At 42.9% G+C, this 20,314-nt stretch overlaps 1 protein-coding gene across 1 annotated transcript in view; it reads left to right on the top strand.

Annotated features, from left to right (window-relative positions):
* The first annotated feature begins 11,624 nt into the window (after positions 1-11,624).
* The window catches only part of LOC107188991, a 37,105-nt gene continuing 28,415 nt past the window's right edge, over positions 11,625-20,314 (top strand). The window contains 2 exon segments of the mRNA XM_015577411.1: positions 11,625-14,050; positions 14,053-16,007. Coding sequence (XP_015432897.1) covers positions 12,283-14,050; positions 14,053-16,007 — 3,723 coding nt within the window. The 5' untranslated portion in view covers positions 11,625-12,282.

Consider the following 20,314-nt stretch of genomic DNA (forward strand, 5'->3'; position numbering starts at 1 on the left):
CTGGTGGTTGAAGTAGATCGTCTTTATTTGCTATGCCAGCCACATTGGTCGTTGGAGCGCAAAGGGTTAACTTCCATTTATACTACAAACACTTTAAAGTTGATCTCCACCGTGACTATCCTAAACTACAGTAAAAAAAAACCTAAAATGGTCGCTACTGCACGCCCCTCCCCTGCACCCCAAAGTCTCAGTACTGACAACGGCATGGAAAGCCTTCGAATGTCTCATTACGTTACGAAGGTTCCTTCCATCCCAAGAACAACCGAGTCGAATTGGGGTCTCGGCATACTCAAGTACACGAAAAAGATGATTAATTGTGTCTGGATGCGCGTATATGGAGCGAGCACGATTGACAACCACTGCGTAAGTCGGTAATTTAGTGTCATGGTCGTGTACGGAGAAACACGATCCTTTCGTCCCTACTTAGGTGGCGCTCGTCTTGCCCTCGTATCTCGATGGGCTTCGTGAAACGCACTCGAATATTTATCACTATATTACGGATTGCCCGGTTCACTCTAGTTGAGACGCGGCGAACCGAAACGGTCCATGACATCACAGGCTGCAAATGCATTCTCCCGTTCATCCCCTTCCATTCTGGGCTGAACGTTAAATTCGTATGTCCGCATATGGGCTGTTCCTCTGCAACCACGGACGAACGCTTTCTTTTTTTCCTTCCTTCGGTTTCCCTGTCACGGATGTAGCCCATGCAGCTTCCTTTAACGTAAATCAATGCGACTCAGGGACGTCCTCGTTGTCGCGTACGTATGTATGTATTCATAACCGTCGGATTAATGTCGGTCGACGTTCCGAACGCTATCGAACTTTTCATTACGCCGCAGCCTGTTAAACCGCTCTCGACAATCGATCTTCTTCGGGGTTTAACGCGCATTCGTTCAGCATTGTTGTCTGCATTTTATTAAAATCCATCCTCCCCCCGTCTTTATCTCATGTCATATACAGGGTGTAACAAAAATGTTGGAGGACCTGGAAATGGGAGACTCGTGAGGTGATTTGAAACAAATTTTTCCTTAGAGAAAATGTTATCCGAGGCTTTGTTAACGAGATATTAACGAAAAACCCTGGCCAATCGGAGCGCGAGTCTGCCAGCCGGCATTATGGCTGTATTCTTTAATAGATTTCGTGAACGCGACCTATCCAAAGTACAGTAAATCATCGTTGAGAGTTGGGAGTTCGTTCAGTGGTGGGAATGACGTCTGAACACTCATCGATGATATACTGTACCTGTAACTATGGATGTAGCCAGGAGGATAAGGAGTGGAAATTTTCTACGTGGACGGAAAAAAGTGGCCTCTGCCTTATCCTACAGGAAAAAAATTGGATGTTGCTCACTGTCCCCAGAGGATAAAAATATTATATTAACTAATATTTTGTATGTAAAAATAAATTTAAAGTTCATTTAAAGTAATATTATAAAATTTACCTTAAAATAAATTTTAAAACCCCCCTCTGATTGATAACATGGCTACGACCATGCCTGTAACAGTGGAACACATCAGTCTGTACTGCAAAAAGTACTACCCTTACTGACACTAATCCAACATAAGGCCCATCTTAAAGAACAATTTAAAGAACGAAAAATCAATTCAAAGACTACTACATTCTTTCAAAGAAACTGAACTTTGTAAGAAATTATGAACCTAATCCCATACGTCGCTAATAACCCAACTAAACGGTGGATGTGACGTTAAGTAATAGAGATAAAAAAGAATTTTAATCTCCCTTAATAGTGTCCTTATACCCTGAACGAGGCTTGTTGCGATGAGTCATCGAGCGAAACGGTTCCAGCGCCGATCACGAACTTTTCAGTGAACGGTGAAATCGTCAGGCAATGGTGGATCATTTCTTCGGGCAAAAGTGTTTCGAAAGTGTTATCGAATGCCGGAAGGTGGATGTGAATCGTTCACCTGCGTGGCGCGGAGAGTGATTATCCGCCTGCGCGCACGAATAACAATACACTTCGCCTCTAATGACTCTTCAAGCCAAACGACGTATTACATGCTATTGTACGAGCGGCGATGCGTGGTCGTACTTACATACAGTCCCGTTCATGAGTGTTTTCGAATATGCAGTAAATGTTAGAAAACATCACGAAATTGATGAATGTATGAAATAAAGATTGTTTAGGGGATATTAAAACCTGGATGGGATAACGTTTATGCTACATAGGTAATAAATAGACTGCAGATGTTTATGCAAACTTACAATTTGGGATACTAATATAGAAAAAAAACCAAATTACACAAAAATTTCTTTTGTATATTGTGGGTTTTAATATGTTAATAATAATGCACAGATAATATTCAATTTTACTAGAATTTTTAATTAGCTACGTTTTGCAGTCAGGGCACCGTATAAATGCATAAATATCCGCAGTCTAGTAATAAACAATGCCTAAAATCAGTGATAGGATTTAGGTGGTTCGCATTTTTTTTCTAATCTAGTTTCTACTCATCTGGTTCCTAAGAGTTTTGTAGTTTCGCTGAGCTGGTTGTTAAAATTGTACTTTTAATCATATTTACGTGGTTATTTCACAAAATTTTCATCATAAGTTTCTTGCTTTCATTCCCAGTCAGTCAAACCTGCAAAGCCAAATTTTGCCCAATGTCTGTTATAAAGTTATGGCTACAAGTTTGATGTTATCTATTTGACATGTGTCATGTTGCTAGACTTTCTGCCAATTTGCTTTACCCTTTTCTCAGCTGGCGTTGCCTGCAGAACCCAAGTCAAATGCGGAAACAGATGGCTATGGTTTTTCAGACAACTTTTGTCACTTATTGCTGACAATTTGTTGGAAACTAGTACACAACTGGTTATTAGGGTTGACACTGAAGTTGCGTGCCGGTTGTTAAATTATTTGAATCCCATCACTGCCTAAAATATTACAATTTTTATGGAACACCGTATTCTGTTCATGCAGACCAGGTGTTTTAATACTTCTGAACGGTATTGTACGTTCGTTTCGCTTTGTGTCATACGTGTCGAGGGTGGGTGCAGGAACGCATTCGTAAGAATAACGTTCTGCATGTGCATATACGCATTATTGAGAACCGAGAATAACTTCTCCGCGACTTCGATTCCGTATATGGTGAATACCCAGTCGGCTGGTCGAGCAGTGATTCAGTTTCTAAAACGAGAATCCTGTCAGAGTTCGACGCGGGGCGGGGACACGTTTTAGAGGTTAGGAGAGTTCCTGATACGATCGAGACGAGAATGAAAAATACGATCGAATTGGGAATAAAGAACAGTATCACCTGACGGGTGAAAACACAACGAATTATTTATTTTTTTGTTTATTTTATTCAAGAGAGAAAACAGGCCGTTCAATTTATCAGCGATACATCGAAGTCTCAGGCGACGATAGAACCAAGATGGCGGCGGTGTAGCGTTCGCGTGGAGGAGGTCAGAGTACATCGCTTCGTCTTAAAAGCGGAATTACAAAAGTTTCCCTTTTAACGTTAATTAATAAGAGAACGCGCCGTACCGTGCTTCATTATGGCGCGATCCATTATAAAGGGAGACTGGCCGAGAGAAGCGTCTTTCAAGTTGGCCAAGCTTTCGATTCCCCTGGGAGACAAGAGAGAGGGAGAGAGAGAGAGAGGTGTACGGGAAAGGGTAGCCTGATTCGTGCGAGGCTAACTGACTCTTTTTCTTTTTTTTTTTTGTTCCTTCAAATATACTTAACCCTGTTAACCATAAAGATCTCGGACAGCCACGCCGTGAGAAACGATCGATTTTCGATCCGGTGCACGTAACGTTGCAAAAGCTCGTCGTCCCGGGAGCTCGTCTGATTAAGGCGTCGCGGCGCGGCTGGAATCCGTTCGACAGCCTTCTTCGCGGAGAACCCACGTGAAATCGGAAAGGGATCTTTACTTCTTGCGTGGACGATCGTTTTTGCCGTAACACCATACCCGGTTACTGTTTGTTGTTAATGAGTTGGATTAATTAAGTCGATCGAAGTCGAATCCCATCGACGTTTAGCTGCTTGTTCGAGCGTTGAATATTTAAACGTTTCAACGCGAATAATTGTCGACTCGAGTATTACAAGATGTCACATGAAATTTATTTATTTATTCTGTGTAGCTACAATGTTGTGTCATTTGACTGCAATAAGGAGTGTAGCGGTAATGGAACGTGATTCGTGTATAAATGAAAAGAAATGTTATATTTACTGGTGAATTGTTGATCTTGAAACCACCTAAGAACCATAGATACAAGGAATCTATACTTCCACGATAATTATGAAGTTGTATATCGTTGAAGTAGGATCAGTTCTGTCGAATTTGAAAGTGTACGAATTAGGTCAGAATAATAATCGATGTCTAATGGAGTAGCTAAGAACATTACCCAAAGTTAAGTAAACTACCGATTTATCGTACAAACAACCGAAATCTGAACTCATGGGCATAGCCAGACGGGAAAAGTGGGTTTCGCAGTACTTTAGAAGAAAAAAATTGGACTCTGCCCCCTTTCCCGAAGGAAAAAAATTACATTGCCACCCCCTGACTGATAAGCTGACTACGCCCACGTCTGAACTGTCTTCATTCCAAACGTTTAAAGTGTGCACGTTGACTGGATGTTGCCAATTAAAACGTGCAACAATTCCATAAATATTCACAGAGAATTAACAGTAGTCAATCCATAAATCACATTAAAATAAATATTTAACGAACTCAATAAAACATTTTCTCCTGTGTACTTCACACTAAAGCCAATAACTGAAAAAATAAATTCCCGTTGAATTCCTACTCATGAAAGTTACTCCACAAAAATCTAAATTCCAGAACCATCAACAGTCATCGTAACCGAATGACGCCCACAAGTGTATTCCTTTGTAACAGTTCGCGTCTCGAGCGAGTGAGACAGAAAATAATTAATACCCGCGAATGAGCAACGTTCGAGAGGAATGACTCACGTCGCGAGTTCGATGAAAGTCCCACGAACGGTCTGCCAATCGCGGAACAGAAGAAGGATGCATAGGTTAGGACACGTAACGTTTATTCCGCGATGATGTTTCTACGACACACGCTAGCCGGGCCCCCCTCCGTCCGTGTCGGTCCCTGGATGATGACGCGCTCGAGCGGTTACTGGTTCGCCTACGGACCTCGACGCATTCACCAAATACGGAGCACCGAAGTTGGTCTCTCACGTGGTCGAGGCCTGCACACACAAGCTTCCTGCCCACGCGGTGACCCGACGACACTTTTTACGGGAAACGCGCGTAGACGGGCGTGGTACTTTCGCTCCTTAACCGAAATCCCTGATCGGGAGCAATCGTATGCACTCGATGGCCCCGATTTTTTGGTTACCCGTCGCGACGATCGAGAGCGAACGATGCGTTCTCGGAACGAGACGAGGCAACGCCACCTTATTGGGCGTTCGTGGTTTTCACCAGAAATGTAACGAAGAATGTTACGGGGTTTGCCCGGTTGACAGTGGATCGTTAGACTATGATAAGAATGTGGTTCACACTAGGAAGTTTCGAACTACTGGATCGAATAGTTCTTGTGTTTTCTTCTTACGGACACATGTTTACGAGAGATTAGACTTCATTGCCCAGCTGTTTTATACCGATGTAATGAGTTATGGTTATTGTCGATTGGAAATCATCTTTGTCTAGTGCCTTCGGGTGACTAGGACGTGGTTCATCATGTGCATGTTCGCTTACACTAATGGTCATATGTATTTCCCTAATTGTATTAGATTCGCTTTACTAACTAGGGAACTTCGATACCCCGCAAATTTCTTTAAACTTCGTAGTTTTGTAGGGGACTCCAATAGAAGTATTGGGCAATTTTTTGTGTTCGCTGATATTCGGTTCTTCAGGATGAAACCACCCCTTAAATGTTAATGTAGTTTCCTATTTTCCTGCATATCTTGAAAATTATCTTAGATATAAGAAAACTATTGCAATAAAAATTGAATTGATTTTTATACTCTATAAACTTCTGCAATAAAATTGGTAAAGATATGTTTTTAAAATAAATAATTAATAAACAAACAAATTATTAACAATTTAATTACATGATTTTATAGTACATGAAAATACATTACATTTTCATTTTAACAGTATTTTGATATCTATTATAATTTTCAAGATGTACAGGAAAATGGGAAAGCACATATTAAAATTTAAGGGGTGGTCTCACTAAATTTTTCCTAAACATCTTCCCCACGTATATTTCACTAATGTTTTTTATCACTTACGTGACAGAAATTATACAGACGTATTATTGTCAAATAAGTGTTAGTATCTAGAAAATTCAAGAACCTTTCATTCCACTCAACACGTCCAGTTCAAAGATACTATCGAGTCACAGAACGCTACAATATCGTGGCTTTCTTCCAGTCATTCTCGGTGCCTTGGGCATAAGTGAATACGAAACGCTCATTGACGCAAGAGTTAAAGGCCACGAGGCTAAAGAATGACCATACTTCCTATGCATCGTGGCTCAGCCCACGCAACGATCTACGCGTCCCTACGTCGATAATTCAACGGTCCCTGGCGAGAGATCGATAAATCGTCCGTTTCTGCCCGTACCGCGATTGCGATCCAAGTTACGCGAGTAACGGCCGGCTCCTTAAACGTTCCTTCTTAACGTCGCATTTCCTGTTGCATCATTCGTTTATTTTTTCCCGACAAGGTCAAACGGATTCTTGCTCGTTTCGTGTAATCCCTGAACGGTCGACGAATCTGGAAATGATGTGATCCGAAGAAAAGCTCATCAGCGACGTTATCGCCGGACAAAAATCACGATCGTTGCACAACGAGGTTATGTAACGCGACCGAACATCATTTCTATGAACATCGATTGAAATCGTCGGGATCGTTGTAATGAAGGACGGCCAGGATTTCGGGGATCCCGGAAACGTGGCATTGCCACTGGCCATAAGTCTGTCCCCTCGAGCAGAGCAGATAAGTCGATCCTCACGCGATAAATTTCACCGGTTACCGGCCCAGTCCGACGATAATTCGTGTCTCTTCGGGCTCGTTAACGGGGCCTGTGGCCGGCTGTGTGCAATCAGCCACTATGGCCATGATATACCGCACTCCTGAATAATGACTAGACTGCGGATTTTATGCATTTATAGCCTATAGGGCTATGTGAAATACAACAAAAGACAAAACTTTCATCGGATCCAATGAGTTTTCAAAAAAGTAATTTTCTACATTTGCGCCTGCCTCTATAAAGTACTTTAGAAAATGTCAGTACATACATTGGAATCGTGCATTTTGTGACTCGATTTTTTCAAAAAATTCATCGCAATTTTAATTCAAAAGTTGTCCAAATTGCGATAAATCGTCCAATCTGATAATACAGACCGACGTATGCACGCGAAAACGATGACGATTGCCGCGCCCCCACACCTTCGAGGGGGACGACGCTGCTTGCAGCAGCCTCTGCGGGCTACGTCATCGCTCGGTTTATGCCGAGGCATCACAAGGGGACCGGTTCCTTGAAGGTGTCCCCCTTTGCCGCTCCTCCCGCGAGTTCATTTCGTATTCTTGCTCCCTCGCGAGAACTCTTTCCACAAAACACGAAAACACCGTATCACACGGTTAAACGAGCTTTTAGAGGGATTCGGATGAGGTAGAGGAATTCTAACCTAAATTCGCTCATCGAATGGAGCCCATCATTCGAATGCAAAGTAGACGCAAAAACGCGAGGCTTCACGGGAAGGAAAATAAAAACGAGATCTCCATTTCGCGTACTCAAGTCGAACTTTGGTTCGCCATAATGGAGAGTATCCGCTCGTTCCCCGATTTCAGAATGCACAGAAACGGCGGAAATGGAATCCCAGAAGGCACCATGATTCGATTCAGGGAAAGAATAACGAAAAGTTGTTCAAAGGGCGTAAAATGGGCGCTTGGATTATTGCAAAATAGATTAGGAGTCGAATAGAAAACAACGATCGGTGGCGGGAGAGATTGCTTAAACCAGCCACGGGAACCTTGAGACGGTGTGAAATAGTAATCAATGAGAAAGCCGCGGCGCGATGTTTCGGAAGCAACACACCCGTTCGGGGCGCAGCGTTATTTTTTTGTTCATTTTCCACGGTTACACGCCTCCGTCCCGAGACAACAGGTGTATGTCGAAAGTTTTAATCGATCACGATGAAAGGGAACCATGCTGCCTCTCTCCTCTTGCTGTTTAAGGAGGCGGCTCGGGGAGAAAATGCTGTCCTCGCGTCTGCATCGAATCACAGACGAGTCGTGCACGGACCAGGGCCGCTGGGACGACGTGTGGAGTGGGGGGGGGGGGGGGAAACGTACGTGGGCTCGTTGTTGCCGGCGTAATCTTACGCGACGGGAAGCGAGGAGAGCGAGAACGTCGAACGGGAATACTTTTCTCGTACGAGTTTCTCGCGTAACTCGCGAACCGAGAGAGACAGAGCTAACGTCTGTGGGTATGTACACGTCTTTACGAGCTTGGAACGCGCCGCGTAAAAATAGAGAGGCACGTTTTACAGGATCTATTCGCGGCGAAAGAGACATGAGCCGTAGGCCTGTTTTTTTTTTTCGCCAGCCATGCACCGTGAAACGGCCCGTACGAATGTTTGGCGAATTAACGACTCGACGACCCGAACGTGATATGCTCTTGAATCTTGGAGTTGTTTTGCTCGCTGGTGTCAGTGAGAAACTATAGCCTTTTTTCGATGAAAATGTGTTCGTACAATTTCACACCGTAATTTTTGTTTTAATTGGTTTTAGTCGGATAGTTGGGTGAAGGGAACGTTTCAGGTTTTGTCCAAATTGAGTTATAACTGGATCGGTAGTTATTAAATCGAAAAAGGAGGATATATTCTTTTCGTTCGGGGTTTCGTTTTCGAGAAAATAGAATTTGAAAATTAATCTGAAACGCGTGTGTTCGTGACACTTCGTGATGGAAGTAAGTAGAAACGGATTGCAACGAACAGACGCGCTAGCCAAGTCCTGTTCAATTACACGCGTATCCAATAGATTTTCAAATTCAATTATCTCGAAAACGAAGTCTTTAATAAAAAAATTTTATTCATATATCTTTTTAAAAAGTACCTATGTAATGGTTATGTGTACTTTTTTATTCTTATTATTGCTATGTCTCACCTCAATTCCATTTAATGATTTGTTGTTTCTAATTGTTCTTTAAGGGTTTATCCCCGTAAAATTAAATTAAATTAAATTATGAACCTCTCAAAACAATTCAATTCTCGTCTGAAGTATTTTGTAGTATCTTCGACAGTTTCCGAAATATTCGAGTGGATCGATTCAATTATTCCACCCTATATAATACCGTAAGAATACAGAACTACGTCGATCCTGCATAACATACATATATGTAATTATCATCTTCAGATTACAAGTACAAATGATACACAGAGCCACGAAATTCCTATCTCCGATCCCCGAGCAATAAATAAAAAACCTGCTTGTTGTGTGTCCTCGTAACTATCGGCGAATAGACAACAGGACACCTTCGGTTTACCGCAGAAAAAACCCGATCGAAACAGAAGGTGTCGTCACCTCAGAAGGGGGAAACGCTGTTATACAACCGCGTGAATGAATCCACGATAACTGGCGTACATACTCGTGGCGCCTGGAATTCCAAACGACGACGACGCGAACAATTACCCGGCTGCAGTTGCCGCCATGGCGGTCGACGGCGTACACGGGAATCGGTAATTAGCCGGGGCCAGAATGTACATTCATAATTGCAGGCGTTCGAGTACGAAACTGGAACAAGAAGCGTACGTGGTATGTATGTTTTTCGCGAGCTTCGGCTACGGAACAGCCGGTTATACAATGTGCACTGTTGATCCAGTGTGTGTACTCTTCGAGGAACGCTGTTGATGTACGTGTGAGGGCGTTGCGTGTGCATCGTTGTCGCGCGTTCAGTCTGTAAAGTTTGCGGAAACGAGGGACGGGACGCGTTCGTCGATGTTGTAGCGTTGATCGAGGAGATGGATCACGCTTGCAGAGAGGGGGCGGTTAGGCGAACGGTGTCGGATCGTCCTTAACACTAGAACAACGAAGAATAGGGTGAACGCACTGATAATGAACACTTGAGAAATTTTGTAATTATTAAAGTCGAATTTTAAATGATGATAATATTAATAGATGTTTGGCACATGAAAATTAGATTTTTTAATGTCTATACCCTTTTTATAACGTATAGATTTCAATTGGCGAAATGTAATTAATTAAGGATGTACATTCATATAATTAATGTATTATTAAGTATACGAACATTTGCGACTGGTGAGGCGAAAATTGTTTGAATATGAAACAAGAAATTGAAACAAAATCAATATTTAATTATCGTAGTATTTGCGTTTTAATAACTTAATTTACTCGCTTTTATGTAGATTGTTTACTCACTGGTACGTGTTTATTTAGCGGTGCATCCACCCTGTATTTATTTCTGTCGGATTGATAATTATAACAATCTTCTGAAAATAGTTAAATTAATAAATTAACCAATTTCTTCATTTTCATCTATATACATAAAAAGTTAACGTATTCATCAATGTCTATGTAACCCCTGTATATCTAGGAACATGAAATTTGAACAGTATACTCTTTTGTGACCGTATGTAAGGGACAAGCTGTTTCCTGATACGACAACCGTATCTCTAAATCCACCAAAGCTGGATATGTGAATATCTTTTCTACAAAGAAAAAAACGGTGATTTTATAAAATCCAAAAAAAATCTAGATGTAAACTTTTCCTCCGAGAAACCTTTCTTTTGGGTTGATACTTATATTTATAGAAAGTACTTGTTTAGAGTTTAATGATATCGATTTTGAATTTATGAATAATAAAAGTTAGGAGGTGAAAAAGGTTGCTAAATTTTAAAAAATAAACAGTGGTCGTTGCATATGATTAGTTATGTGACGGATAGGATGATTAATACCTACTTCCAATCAATATAAATTTACAGCGAAGGAAAACGTTTTCCCAGAGGAAAATTTTACCTTGCACTGTTACTACAATTATTGTAATACTTGCAATCATCGTTAAAAAAGTCACCAACTAAATCCGTCATTTCGACAGTTTTGGCAGTTCTCTAGTATTAACACTAAAACTACCGACGATGAACGTATATTTATTTCCGTCACATCTGTAATCATGCGAACCTTCCAAGACCCATTTTTGTGAAGAGACACTCGGGATATCGCTCACCATTTATTTACCAATAAATATTTTCAAATAAAAAAATTACCTTATAAACTATAAACTGCAATCTTTGGAACACAAGCACATTTTTTGAAAAAGGTGTCATAGCTTTCGAGAAGAAAATTCCTAAAGAACACTCTTTTTTCGGCCTCCTGACTGAGCATGAAGGCGATCAGGAACAACGCGTACGCGCGAATGGGGGACGAGGACGAAGGTTCTCTCGCGAGTGTAAAAGAGCGAAAGAGAGCCCAGTGTGTACCGTGTCTACCCACACGGAGAACGGTGAGTTCGAACAAATAAGAATCTGGCTGAAGGAACGTGTGCGCGTTGTACAAGCACAAACGAGAACGCGCGCGCGCACAAAGAGTCGCATACGCACAAGAACACACGCGCTACGAGTGTATACACGCGGTGGTAACATCCCACGCCGTGCGGCGACACGCGGTGAGAAAAGTAGGGGAGGGCCCAGGCGGGGATCGGCAACGGCGGTGGCGTTCTCCAGGCAAAAGAGCCGTGGTCGTTTCACGTACGTACTCGCGGCGGGAATGGTAGTGACGGAGAGGAACGTAGCACCGTGTGGTCACTAGGGCCAGCGAGCGATCGTCGATGCCACATCGACCCGCGGTACCGAACCGAGAGCATCGGTTCAACGAATCGCTTCTCCCACAACGTTACGCGTCGGACACGCGATTATTGTCACTTTACTGCACCGATATACACACTAGTTAGCTAGTCGAAACGACGTCAAAACAAGAAGACACAGTGATAGATAGAGAGGTGAAACGAGGGGAACGGTGAGACAAGAAACGTATCCCAAGGTACACATACACAGACAGAGGACAAAGTCTCTTCAGGGACGAAGAGAAACGAGTTTGCAAACGGGGCCGGTCACGGGTGTGTTAGAGCGTTCAGTCTGGCCGGAGAGATCGCCGCGAGACGCGTATCACCGACCCGCCGTGACACGAAGTAAACACGAAATTTCGGACAGTTTTTGGTTAATTTGTTTGTTTTTTTTTTTAATTGTTCCCTCGGGTTCGTGGTGCGCGCGTGTTTTCGTATGCGAAATTACGGTGGTGACGGGTTGTGTGATTGAAACATCGTGAATATGACTATACGTAAAAAGAGTGGTGGAACGAGGGTGACGAGCAAAGGGACAACGGGTAAAGAAATGGCCACTTCGTCGTCGAACTCGACGGACATGACCACCGTCGAGACAGTTGAAGTGGTGTCCTCGACTAGCGTGGTAGAGGAGGCGAGGCAGATCGTCGAGAGCGAGTCCAGGAGCAGCATGACCGAGGTGACCAGCGCCAGTCGGGAGGTCATCATGGATTCCAAGGGTAACGTGATCAAGGTCATCGAGACACCTCCGGAAACTGTCGGTCAGAGTTCGTCTACGTATAAAATGGGGAAGAGTTCGGAGGATTTTATAGCCGCGGAACAGACACAAACCGTTAAACAAGGAAAACCGATAAGGGACGGTCCACGAAACACAAAGGAGATCGAGATCCATTCGGACCGTCTCCGAGGCGAGACTTCCGGGCAAACGTGTAGATCCTCTGAAACACAATGTCACAGTGAATCTCGAGCGGAGACTGTTCAAAAGTCTGTTTCATCGACCACGGTTTTAGAGACTTCGTCGTCGATGGAGGATTATCACGATCACCTCTCGAAGACAACGATCTCCAACGGAGAGCAAAAGCCACAGGTGCAGACCTCGTCGAAGTCGTTCGAGAGTCGATTAGCGACCGAGGAGACGCACGAAGAGAGGACAAAGGATGGCCAGACGGTCTCAAGTACGACGAGAATCCGTGAAACAGGCGAGAAACACGATGACAATGGCCATACGACGGCCTCGAAGAGCCGCAGCGTCGACAACGAGACCACGGTCGTGCCCTCGGACCTGGGTCATCCAGTTAAACACACGGATGACGTCATACGACCGAGTAACAAGGTCGTCCACGATTCATCCACTGCGAGTGAAAGCACAACGAAAGAAATTGTCACCCGTTGCAGCAAGCCCGGCCAGTCTACGTGGGACGGCACGTTTATTAGCGAAAGTACGCGACCGGTTAAGGACAGAAGCATCGCGAGAAACGTCGAGACGTCACGGGGAGATCGGGACAGCACCGGTCTCGACGTGGCGAAAGTAGATCGTCTGGTTTCCAAAGCTGGCGCCCAGGAGACCACCGAGTCGAGCGTTCATGTCTCCGAGTACAGTTCCGTCATCGATCAGCGTGTATCGTCGACTGTGATCCACGACACGAAGATTATAATCGACGAGGGAAGAACAGGCAGCGTTCAGAGCTACGATCGCGACACGATGACCCGTGATACCATTGATTTCGCGGATGGACAGAAGCTGGTTACTGTCGAATCGCCCCAAAAGGGTTCGACCAGGCATTCGAGGCCTGGAGAATCAGCGTGGGACGGTACCTTTGTCACCGAGAAGCATCAAGAGCCTAGAAAACGAAATGTCTCCGATGCTTCGGTCTTCCAGCATCCCGGAGATAATGTTATACAGTCGACTCAGAGGACGGATTTCGCAGAGAAAAGTACCGATGGATCCTACGAGAAAAAATCCTCGAATATAGTCCACGTTGTTCAAGGAGCCACAGACTCTTCGAGGTTCATATCCGAGGAACGCAGGGACGTCACAGAGGAGGTTTACATCGACGGGAAACCGATTGGTAGAGACGTCTCGAAGGATAGATCGCCGTCGAGAAGAGTCACGAGACCCGGAGACTCCTCCTGGAACGGTCAGTTCGTCTATGAGAAGCCACAAGACGGCGCCAAGAGGTCGCCCATGGATAAGACTGTCGTCAAAAGGAGCGATAAACGACACGATTCCGTGGACGTCCAAGACATCACGGAAGAAATGAGAAGGTGAAGAACGTCGAAAAGGTGACTGCCGTTTCAGAGGCGATCATCGAAGAGGATACAGGAGAAAATGAGTCTCGACAGAGAACGATCAAACCAGACTCGACCACGAGGAGTTACAGACCTGGCCAGTCGACCTGGGACGGTAGCTTTGTTCACGAGAAACCTCAGCCGCCTGATCGTCGTCGTAAGGACACCAGGCGGCCAACCGACTCAGTCATCATCCGCGACGTCACGGAGGACAACTCGATAAACGAGGCGGAAATCTCGACGGCTGCCTACGTTGTCGAACATTCGTCCAGTCAGCAGAGCTTCACCGATGTCAAGGACTCCAGTCTGTCTTCTGTTCATGATATCGTTTACGACGTTCATCCAACACGACAGGATGTATCGTCCAGTCGGCCAGGAAGTCCCGAGAAAACCCCTAAAGGAAAGGACACTAGGCTCACGAAACCTGGATCATCCACCTGGGACGGAACCTTCGTCACGGAGAAACCATCCGATGAGAAGAGACCTCCTAGCAGGGAGTCTGTTAAAGAGAATTTAGTCGATACAGTTCAGCCAGAGAGTCCTCTATCGAAACCCAAGAAACATATTAGTGATACAACATTGGATATCAACGATACTCAGGTGTCCAGCACGTCGGAGATGTTCAGCAACTCGATCGTCATGGAACAATCGACTGTGCACGAGAGCTACTCGGATTCGTCGAACCTGGACTTCTCTTCTAGTTCCATGGAGACTGTCATTACCCGTAATGGGGTGCCAACGACCATTCAGAAGAGTGTGACGATCGAGGAGGGAGCCAAGAGCCCTGACAAGAAGCCTCTGGAACCGAAAAGTCAACGACCCAAACCGGAAGACCTGAAGTCAACGGAGAAACGTCCCAAAAGTCCTGAGAAGACTGATAGATCTGTTCGTCCTACCAAGCCAGGTGCTTCCACCTGGGACGGTTCGTTCGTGTACGAAAAATCTGCGGAGAAACCAAGTGATAAGACGCCCACCGATGCCTCCCGTCGACCTGGAGATAAACAAAGTTCTACTCAGATTTCGCCCAAGAATGTTCCAAGTTCCACTCAAATTTCGCCCAAGGATGTTCCAAGGTCCACTCACATTTCGCCAAAGGATCAATCGACATACCGTTCCGAGAAATCGATCACTCTGTCAGACACTTCGAAGGACGTGCAGACCTCTGAATTCGTCACTTCCACCACTCTTGAACGTACACTCGTGTCAGACTCGGAAGTTTTGGACTCGAATAAATTTTCTACCACGGTTACACATCAAGTGGAGGACAAAAGGCGTCCCAACGAACCAGAAAAAGGACCTCTTGATAGAACTCCTGGATCACCAACTCGACGACAGCCTGAAGATGGAAGAAAATCACCAGAGAAGCGACCTAAGAGTCCGGAAAAGAGCACGTTGGATAGATCGACGAGGCCAACGAAGCCTGGGGCTTCGACTTGGGACGGTTCCTTCGTTTATGAGAAACCGCAGGATCAGAGGAAGAAACCCACGGATCAAGAGAAAAGACCAACTGATCAAGGAAAAGGACCTAAAGATTCTCCAGTTACAGAGAAACCGAAGGATCAAGGAAAAGGACCTAAAGATTCCCCAGGTACAGAGAAACCGAAGGATCAGAGGAAGGGACCGAAAGATTCCCCAGTTCTAGAGAAACCTAAAGATCAAGGAAAGAGACCGAAGGATTCTTCAATTATCGAGAAACCAAAAGATAAGCCTTTTGTTCCAAAAGAGGACACCACACATATTTCTGTTATAAAACACGACGTGAACGATGTCAGGGATATCAATGATTCTACGGATATCGAGGTGATCCAGCGGTCTTCTTACGTGATCGATCAGTCGTCCAGCTTCACCTCTGTGCAAGACGTTCGGGACGTGGTGGAGGAACGTGTCATCAGCGAATTTACAACGGACGCACGTAAAGACGTGGTGAGTAACGACCAGCCATTACTGAATTCTTGTTATTCGCGATGGAGGAAGTGTACAGTGGTCCGCGTTGTTCCACGAAGGAGCGTCGCTCGCTGAACCAACAACCGGCCCCCTGTTCTTTTGTTGAATTAAACGTTCTCGCGAAAGGCGTTCTTAAGGGGCTATGCTAGTGTGACGGCTATATAATAAGGCGATCTTTGGGAATTTTTTAAAGAAAAACTATTGAACTTATCAATTTGAATAATATATATATATTTACTAAATAATATTTGTAAAGTATGCTATATTTTTATAGAGCAAAAACATGTGTATTTTTTAAAAGTTACAGTTCGTTTGTGAGAGCATCTTAACGAAATTTTCTTTCCATGGCGGCCATGGTATAGACTCTTGTGATTGTGTGAAATAAAGAAAAACAAATATTTTCTTAATTTGTAAAAAGCAATTGCAAAAAGATTCAATTTTCTTAAAAACGTAGCATCACACAAAAAAATTTTATTCTTCATTTTCGACTTACTATTATATATACTATTATACTTATTAATAGACTGCGGATGTTATGCATTTATAGCCAATAGAGCTCTGTGAAATACAATTAAAAGGAAAATATTCGTCACATGCAACGAGATTTCTATTTTATTCTGAACCCAATAAGATAGTTTACAGAAGAAAAACTTTCCTAGATTTACTCTACTCTTTGTAAATTACTTTAGAAAATATAATCTTGCATAAAAATCCGCAGTCTACTTATTAATAAGCGTTAAAAGAATTCTGCTTCAAAGTTTAATTTTTTGTTTCTTAAAGACCGAATTCTAGAAATTGATTAACTATTGTCTCTACGTTTCCAATTAAAACATTTAGTTTCAGGGAGTGTTTAAAGCTCCATTCAAGAACAGGAGTGGGGACGTTACGTGGGCATCTTCTATATAAGGTCACAGAGTGGTTTCTCAATGAACAAACCGATAGACTGTAATCAATGGTATAATCGAGTTACGGCGGTGTCGATGTTCCATAGGAAATAAGGTAAAAACGAAGTCGGGCTGCACACCTCGCGGAAGAGGCTCGGTCGGTACTTTCACTTCCAAACCAGGCGAAGGTCGTAGGTTCTCGTGCGTTGCTCGATCAAATATAATACTGACGTAATATCTAGTCAGGATGAAGGAGAGAAATATGGAGAACATTTGGTACACGGGGTCAACGCGCCGTGCAAGGATTAATTTCATAGTTGATTCAGATCGATACGTTTGAGTTCCTTAACCCATTAAGTACCAATATTGCGTTAATATGACATTTCATTCTTAATTTTTTTCAGTCTATTTTCATTATTGAATTCTGTTTTTTATGGTTATGAAAGAGTATTCCAGGAATTTATTAATAATTTTTTCGTCATTATTTCTCTTTCCACCGAGGCATATAATTTTGTTAAGAATAATTAATCTTGTGTATAAAAATCGTATTATTTCACTGTTTGATTTTAATGGGTTACATGTCGAAGTCACCGTAGAAGTTGTTGGCATCAGTAAACGATATTTTAAATAGGCAATTTTTTTAATAAATATCAGGTGTAACAATTATAGTTACAGCAAGGGTGTAGTACAATTTAAATTCAGGATATCTTTCCGATTTCTTGTTTAGTGAAAATAACGTTCGACGTTGATGGTGTAATTTCGAGCAATTATGCTTTTTTATTTCTGAAAAGGAAAAAGGCGGTACAGGCAACAAAAAATGATTTCCTCTAGATGTCGATGGTGCTGTGAACGAACGGAAATAAGAAAAAATCATAATTGTTCGAAATTACACGTTCTAGTCGCTCATTTTCATAATAAGGCCAATTCAAGAATATTTAACGTAATCATAAAGATTTTCGTAGAGGATTTTAATTATTTTTATGCGATTTTCGATTGAAATTGAAGATATTATAATAAATTGTAGACTTTGAACTTGACATACGTTAAAAAACAGAATGACAAAATTGTCACCACATCCAAAATTGCCCCTATTAAACAACAAAGTCCCTGTTGAAAAGCCCTTATTAACGTTTCCTTTCGAAATACTAAATGCACGTCCATTGTTTACTTCCAACGTCATCAGAATGTCCCTCGAACAACCTACTAAAATCGGACCCTCCTCCGGGCATGTTACAAAACGGAAAAGAAATCTCCAGTCTGTGATTTCATTCGCGCTAATTATACCTTCCGTGTCAGGAGGCATCCTCTCCGATTGCGAAACGCATCGAACACGCCGATAAATCCTACTCTCGATCCAATTGCCTCCGCGAGCGTATTTCTAGTACCTACTATCTACAACCTGTAATTTTCCCCACGATGGAAGCGGTGTCGGATTCGAAACGGTCGCAAACGGAACACAGATTCTTTCAGGGCCCCTGAAACGCTCGACACGCGCCCACGTTTCGATCATCTAGCTTGCCCTTCAATTAAGAGGTTAGGCTACCTTGAATAAGCCAAAGTCATGGTCGTTTTCAGCAATTTTTTGGGGGGGAAGATAATGAAATAAATGGAATGTTTAATATAAAGCCTTTTATTGTAGAACTTTCGACAGAAAATGTCGTATTATTGGTTTGTTTCTTTCCTTACAAAATGGCGGCGTTCAAGCGGAGATACGGAAATACCTTTTCGAGCGACGTTCTTCACGATGTTTGACCTCACAACTGCACTGTTTGACCTAGAGCAAAAAACCAACATTTTTATTTTCTACATAACAAAACCTAAAGATGTACATTCTATGGATTTTGCGATATCTTGAATAGATTTTCAGCAATTGATATTTTTTTATCGAAATTTTCTGAAGAAAATATCCTACTTTTAAAATTCGTACGTGCAATTGACGATAATTTTCTTTTCAGAATCCTGTCAAAGTTTCAGGTCCATTGAATAAAAATTCACAAAGTTATCGTACGCCGCCAGTTAGAAAAAGGTCGTTTCGAGAAAACGCGTTTACAGTTTGCCTGGAAATTATTTATATAATCAAAATACACAGTATCTTTGTAAATTCTTCGAATATCAATTTCAAATTTTCAGATAGTATTTTTGAAGAGTTAAACTTTATCAAAATGCATTTAAAAGAAATCGATGTTTTTGTAAATTTCATAGTAGTGGTCCCCTTGAATGAAACTCTCGATCTATTAAACGAGATCGCGATGATTCCCGTGGACGGGTAAATATTTCTGTTTACAGATAGATCGTTCAACGATCGATGATTTTCCCGATCCAGCCGCACGATCCTTCCCGAGAACTGTGTACACAGAGAGCCGTGGATTTGACGCTCGATCCGCGTAAACAGTGATTAACTGCGATCGGTCGTAGGCCCCCGTGAATAAGAATTAATAAGGGAACGGTTATGAAATGGGCGCGAGTATCTCTTTGGTGAAACGACTGATAAGAATATGTCGTGTGCACGCAACAGCAATCACCTGCAATCGACTTCAATCGAGCGTACGTAAAGCGACAATAATTGCATCTAAGCGCGAGCTCGTCCATGTTCGGCAGTGATCTCATATCGCGACCTTAATAAGTAAACCTCGTAACTCCACTTTTGGGCCAATTTGCATTTTAGTGTCACTCAAAATAAATACATTCTTCTAAATAATTCCACAACTCCTGTAAATTAAACACAGTTCAAAAAACTTGCTTATTTTCTGCAATTTAACAAGTTCAATTAATTCTAAACTGTTTTATTGCTCTTCTATAAAATTTCGTCAAATAAAGTTATGAGTTTTATTTATTAAGGTCACGATGTCTCGATTCTCGTGGTTCTAACTCCCATCGGAACGATTTTCACCGTGCAATCCATCCAAGCGTTTTTGAACGCGTGACTACCTTTGACCCGATTTGTTCGTTCTCGCGGTACGTGTTTTATGCTTTCGTGACACGATTCGAACCAACGTTCGCGCGTCACCTGCTTTCGCGAGGTTTGTAATTTCGAGTCGTGGAACTTCTTGATGGACATTTCGAGAGTTATTTTTTTTCGTGGTGCCTGGGTAATGATTGAGTTTCAGGAGAGAAAATTTTGATGTTTTCTTTTGAACGTGTTCATTTAAATCGGTTCGTTGCGATCACTTGTTGTTAATCAAACGAGGAAGTATACCGTTTGAGTGTTGCTGCCAAGTTTGGAAGTGATGTCATCGGCCGTTCGCGAGCTGTTCGATACGCGGTCAATTGGATTTCATGCCGCGAGCTACGATTCGTTTTACTTGAACCCATTATAGCGTCACGATCGTTTGTAACACGCGTCGATTTTTTTGTAGGCGTCGCGCATGCCTGGAATGATCAAGATGTTAGTGGAATATATTA

Source organism: Dufourea novaeangliae, unplaced genomic scaffold (genome assembly GCF_001272555.1).
Source record: "Dufourea novaeangliae isolate 0120121106 unplaced genomic scaffold, ASM127255v1 scaffold16, whole genome shotgun sequence".
In the NCBI taxonomy this organism is placed as follows: domain Eukaryota; kingdom Metazoa; phylum Arthropoda; class Insecta; order Hymenoptera; family Halictidae; genus Dufourea; species Dufourea novaeangliae.